The following is a 6034-nucleotide window of genomic DNA, read 5'->3' as shown; positions in this document are numbered from 1 at the left end:
TCACCATGACAACCACGGGGACTTGCATTGAGCGTGATGCGGTTGGTTTTCCTGGCCGTTGTTCGGGCTACTACTACTGCCGCATGACTCCATCACGACGATATAGGCGATCGCCGAGACGCTGCAAGTTACCATCGTGAAGCGCTTTGCCTTAAGCGATGCTATCCCGTTCGCCGGATTCATCGCCGACCGACCTGATGACCAGATTCGTACGGCTGCTGGCGGCTTAGGCGTCATCAGGGAGAGCGGATGGTGAACTCGTCTATGGTCTATCTAAACAACTTAAGGTTATGGTCGCGACGGAACCATGAGAGTGCGACTGTACCAGAGATCTCGCGTAGGATGAAGTTGTATGACATGTCAAAGAGCATCATCTCGCACTGCGCGAACGTCATACGAGAAGGCGAGAACATGTTACTCCATTGGACGTTTACATGTAGCCGTTCGAGCTAACAAGCCTCGGAAGCACGCGAGTGATCTGGTCGAATTCTGAATCCCATCAAACTCGACGACCAACACTGCATTTCTGCCACTCGTCGTGGAAGGCTATCGCTCAGAATCCACCATCTCGGCGGCCGCGAGATTTGGGCAACACTCTGGATTTGGGAGGCGTAAGATCTTTGATGAGATGTGCAACACACTATGAGGGAGAATAACTAACGTGCCGAGAAGTGGGAAAGATACTTATACGGGATCCAAGGTGGAGGTTCGTGATAGTTTCGAACTTTGCGATGCTATATTGATGTATCAAGGTTTTTTTATTTTTGAGAGAACTAACGTGGGCTGTTAGGACTTCTTTGGTACGTTGGCTTCTTGATTTTCAGCTCGTCTTTTTGGTACGAGACGCATTAAAAAAAATAGGACTACGGATTGAAGCGTAGATTTTTATGGGATTAAAACACAACAAAGATGATGGACTAAAAATATCTACTCCCTCCGTCCCAAAATAAGTATCTCAACTTTATAATAGCTCTAGTACAAATTTGTACTAAGCTTAAGACAGTTATTTTGGGATCCGTCCCAAAATAAGTGTCTTAACTTTATACTAGCTCTAGTATAAATTTGTACTAAGCTTAAGACAGTTATTTTGGGACGGAGGGAGTATTTTTTAACCGTAGATATAAATACGATGTTTTGATAGAATAGTTTATAGCCTACCAAAACTCATACAGTATATTTTTCGAACGGAGGTTGTATAAGTTAGTCTTATCTATGTCTTTTTGACCTCAGCATCTCCTCCACCAATCGCAACCCGCCCCCCGCTCCTATGGCTCCATATTTTGTCCGGCCTTATCCACATCCCGAAACCACCACCAGCTCCTCCGCTTCCATCGTTTTTCCTACCACCAACGCCCGCTTCACCGGAACCGTACCCCCACCCAACCGCATGGCCGCGGCGCTCGCCTCCTCCCGCTGCTGCCGCCGCCCTTCGCTTCTTAACAGTGATCGTCGCCGCCGCTCCGTCGTCCGGTGCGCGCTCTCCGGCGAGGTTAGGATCTTACAACTCATTACGGTGGCTCCTGGAAGATAGCTCCTGGTGGACATTCTGCTTTTGGATGATGCATGCCAATGTGGCTCAGTATTGCTGCATTTCTAAATACAGTTGTGCCCGGGTATTTATTGATGCGATGGGATTGTTTTTAATTATGTGGTGAATGTAGATCTTGGGTGGGTGGGTATAACTATGCAATTTGGCCTGAAAGTGAAAGATGGTACCGAATGTTGGTGCACAAACACAACCAATGTTACTGTTTTCTTGGATGACAAAAAGTTGAATATTACTTTAAAATGAAAGTTAGAAGAAATCATGTGTAAATTTAGTTAATGTTGCTGATGAATTAGGGATGTATGTTATATGCACTAAATATAGTTTGAGAAAATGGGGGATTTTCGGAAAACATGAATCTGGGGGCAGGAGGGGTAGCAATTCAGCTTCTTCTGGACATCAATATCTTCGGGTCTTGCTTGATATTATAATTTGAAGTTCATGTGAAAATGGAATAACTGTAACCAAATGATAATTTTGTGTAATTCATGAAAATGGTTCGAGTACTGAGTTCTTCGGAAGGATTGGAACGTGTAGAATTGATTTTTTTTGTCTTCCCAAAGTAGCTTCTTTGGTTATCAGATTTCTCCGTTTCTGCCCTTGGATATTTGCGCTGATATTAGATATTGTAGCGCATATGGAACCACCCAGTAAGGCAGTTTACATATATGACCCTTAATTTTCTTTCCTGGATATATTTTGAAGAATGCATGCTTTGGAAGGTACAACTTATGTTGAGGATATGTATTATCTGTATCTATTAACTTATATTTGTTTCATGATTTTGCTGTTTTAATTGTCTTCTTTGAAAGGCTTGGTTGTTGTTGTAATTGTCTTCTTTGAGATTAGTTATTGCAACTGACTATAGGTTTATTCTATGAGCTGCTCTTCTCTAATTTCTAGCTACTTCAATCTCTGCAGAAAGGAAACTCATTTAGCTGGAACAAATGTGCAATTTCTATAGCATTGTCTGTTGGATTAATTACTTGCCCACCAACATTTGGATGGTCGGCCCATGCTTTTCCGCTCGAACCTGTAATCCCTGATATTTCAGTTCTGATTTCTGGACCTCCCATTAAAGATCCAGGGGCTTTGTTGAGATATGCTTTGCCCATAGATAATAAAGCTATTCGTGAAGTTCAAAAACCGTTAGAGGATATCACCGATAGTCTCAAAGTTTCTGGTGTTAGAGCGTTGGATTCAGTTGAAAGAGTAAGTCATCCATTCAAGATGCCTAGTAACAAAGATCTATATTTTCGCTCTTTCTTTAAAGAAGTAGGAAGCAGCTATATATTGTCTCAGGTTTCTTCAATCTACTTTATGCATATGGATCCTGGGATTTTTTTAATCTTTCTTCAAATTGTAGAATGTGAGGCAGGCCTCGAGAGCGCTGACTAATGGGAGGAGTTTAATACTTACTGGTCTTGCTGAATCAAAAAGAGAAAATGGAGAAAAAATATTGGATAAATTAGCTGTTGGACTTGAAGAGCTTCAACGAATTATTGAGGATAGAAACAGGAATGCGGTAGCTCCAAAGCAGAAAGAGCTTCTCAATTATGTTGGAATGTGAGTAAAATGATCGCCTTAAATTTAAATTGGATCTGCTTCCATAATTTTAGTCAGTTCTAATAACCAACTTTCGGGGGTCAGATTTGGTAGTTGTCTTTTTAGAAAATTATGGTTTCCATCTATAATATTCTCATTTCATCGAAACCAAGGTAACTGTTACATATGATACCTTTGTAGCATTAGAGAACCGAATTGTATCTACCAGTAAAAAACTACTGAGAACTCTTATGAAAGAGCTCTTCTCATTTATACCTTGCCATTGACTCTGCAGCTGAGATCTTCCTGGGACATTGCATTTCTGCAGTGTAGAAGAAGATATGGTCGATGGCTTCCCCTATGAAGTACCAGAAGAATACAACAATATGCCTCTTCTTAAAGGAAGAGCTACTGTGGATATGACGGTTAAGATTAAAGATAATCCAAACGTAGAAGATTGTGTATTTCGGATAGTTCTGGATGGATATAATGCTCCTGTGACTTCTGGGAACTTCGTAGATCTGGTGGAACGGAAGTTCTATGATGGCATGGAAATCCAAAGAGGTAATCCAATATCTGAGGTGCATTCGATAATTATACATATTAGTTTGCAGTTGATTCTTTTAGAGCAATTAGCACAGTTGAAGATGTCTACTGTTTAGTGCTCCAAAATCACATCTGGACATGCAAGTGTGTCTAAGCAGTTAAAAAGTTTACTGATACATCGTGTGTGTTGATTCTCTTGCAGCTGATGGTTTTGTTGTTCAGACGGGAGATCCTGAGGGGCCAGCCGACGGTTTTATTGATCCCAGTACTGGCAAGAGTCGTACCATACCTCTTGAGATAATGGTTGATGGTGACAAGGCGCCTATATACGGTGAAACACTTGAGGTATGCAACCAGCAGTTTTTTTATTTTTATTTCATGGCTGCTGGGAATTCTGGCTGCTTCGGATTGAATGTTCTTACAGTTTGTATGGCCATGCATTTCAGGAACTTGGCCTTTACAAGGCTCAAACAAAGCTTCCTTTTAATGCATTTGGAACGATGGCAATGGCTAGAGAAGTAAGGCTCACCTAGACTCTTTAGTTTTAACATATCAAGGATATGCCAAAATAATTATTACATCCTCCAGAAATATAAAGTGCACATGCTTCCCCAAATTTATCGTTGATCACGAATTTGTTCAGCAATATGTGATACAAAGTTGATACTCCCTCTGTCCCATAATATAAGATGTTAATACAACCATATTGGTTCATTTATAGTTGGATTATTCTTCGGAGGTTAAACTTCAATAACGGGTACGTCTTATGTTTCTGGATGGAGGGAGTAACATTTTCTTAGTTGTAACCAAGGTTTTTTCTTCTTCTTCTTCTCGATAATGTTTTTTTGGATGGGCTAGAAGAATTGGTTTCTGGAAAATATCAGTATTCAGACAAAATTTGAAATCATTTTGTTTTGGGACAAAATATAAGTTTGCAGCCTGACCTACATATAGCTGCGCGTGTCCAAGCAGTTAGTACAATTCATCTGTTCCTCAAAGTAAGTCTCGGGTTCGAGTTTTCTCTGCTGCACAACCGCGAAGAGCCCACATGTGGAGAGAGAGGGAGAGAGAGATGGGAGGGAGAGAGAGTGGAGAGAGAGGGAGAGAGAGAGAGGGGAGGGAGGGAGGGAGGGAGGGAGGGAGAGGGAGAGAGAGAGAGAGAGGGGAGGGAGGGAGAGCATGTACTTGAACACCCGTTACAACTGTGCCAAGGGCTGCTCTATGTTGTTATAGGCATGAACATCTTATTTGACCCTGTTTTTACATTCAAATTTAAGTTTATCTGCATTCTTAGGAGGCAGTGGAAACAAGGACCGAGAATAAAAGAAGTCCCTTGTTCTAACACAAGGCTTCTGCATATCTTGACAGGAATTTGATGACAACTCCGCTTCTAGTCAAGTCTTCTGGCTCTTGAAAGAAAGTGAGTTGACGCCAAGTAATTCCAATATATTGGATGGGCGGTATTCGGTGTTTGGATACGTAACCGAGAATGAGGATTTCTTGGCTGATCTCAAGGTGGGGGACGTTATTGAATCAATCCAGGTTGTCTCAGGCCTAGACAATCTTGTCAACCCGAGCTACAAGATTGTAGGGTAGCATGTTTCCGTATATAAGAATTCCTTGACATGCAATTATTTTACGGTATTAAAACCGATGTCTTGTGCTGGAATTTCTAACCTTGTACCATTGTTTTGTTTTCCTTTTTGTGCTTACATATACTCCCTCCGATCCTAAATATAAGTCTTTTTAGAGATTTCACTAAAGGATTACATATGATGCAAAATGAGTGAATCTACACTTTAAATTATGTCTACATACATCCGTATGTAGTTTTCTAGTGGAACCTTTAAAAAGACATGTATTTAGAAACGGAGGGAGTAGTTTTGCATTATGTGGAATTCGATAGATAATGGAAAGAACAAAGTTATTTACCGTAATCAGTTTCCTCGATAAACTATGCGACATCCCGTTTGTATGGCCTCAATAGCATTTTGCAGAGATTTCTGCAATTTTCTTGGGGATTGTGTTAAATTGACTTATATTACTCCTAGGTAAGCATGTAGGCACATACTACAAAGGGACCCATCAAAAAAGTAAAATTACAACCCAATCCAAATATTATGCAAACAAGACCCAACAGTTGAAACCAAAAAGCAATCACATCCTTGTCACAAGCTTCAACTCTGGCTCGATCCCATCGCCGTGGGGACGAGACCACTTGGGCGGAGGAATGCTTACAACATTGTCGATGACACATCGAGAGTAGACTCTGAAATTACTAGGTTGAAGCAGATAGACTGCCTCCCTTATGGCACGACGATCGAAAGGAATTAACTAAGCCACCTCCCTTATGGCACGACCATCGGAAGGAATTAACTAAGCCACCTCCCTTATGGC

General features: G+C 41.2%; 1 protein-coding gene across 2 annotated transcripts; it reads left to right on the top strand.

Annotated features, from left to right (window-relative positions):
- The first annotated feature begins 1266 nt into the window (after nucleotides 1–1266).
- Nucleotides 1267–5306, top strand: LOC123407914 (peptidyl-prolyl cis-trans isomerase, chloroplastic). 2 transcript variants are annotated; one of them, XM_045101157.1, is made up of 8 exons: nucleotides 1267–1489; nucleotides 2468–2758; nucleotides 2913–3112; nucleotides 3420–3655; nucleotides 3840–3982; nucleotides 4084–4155; nucleotides 4359–4394; nucleotides 5006–5075. In XM_045101157.1, exons 1-7 carry the CDS (start codon nucleotides 1268–1270, stop codon nucleotides 4389–4391), a joined length of 1197 nt encoding a protein of 398 aa, XP_044957092.1. In that variant the 5' UTR covers nucleotide 1267; the 3' UTR covers nucleotides 4392–4394; nucleotides 5006–5075. The 2 variants fall into 2 exon arrangements, with proteins under 2 accessions (XP_044957092.1, XP_044957090.1); XM_045101155.1 differs by lacking the exon at nucleotides 4359–4394 and having other exon boundaries at nucleotides 1280–1489; nucleotides 5006–5306.
- Nucleotides 5307–6034: the final 728 nt, after the last annotated feature.

The sequence above is a fragment of the Hordeum vulgare genome, chromosome 7H (assembly GCF_904849725.1).
Source record: "Hordeum vulgare subsp. vulgare chromosome 7H, MorexV3_pseudomolecules_assembly, whole genome shotgun sequence".
In the NCBI taxonomy this organism is placed as follows: domain Eukaryota; kingdom Viridiplantae; phylum Streptophyta; class Magnoliopsida; order Poales; family Poaceae; genus Hordeum; species Hordeum vulgare.
The sequence above is the reverse complement of the archived record's forward strand: the minus strand, read 5'-3'. Positions and strand labels throughout refer to the sequence as shown.

Bases quoted from the DNA above. Each gene is read 5' to 3' on its own strand.
- LOC123407914 (XM_045101155.1), top strand. From the start codon at position 1,388: ATGGCCGCGGCGCTCGCCTCCTCCCGCTGCTGCCGCCGCCCTTCGCTT. The intron at 1,490-2,467 runs GTTAGGATCTTA...CAATCTCTGCAG, and splicing joins GGTGCGCGCTCTCCGGCGAG to AAAGGAAACTCATTTAGCTG. The intron at 3,656-3,839 runs GTAATCCAATAT...ATTCTCTTGCAG, and splicing joins TGGCATGGAAATCCAAAGAG to CTGATGGTTTTGTTGTTCAG.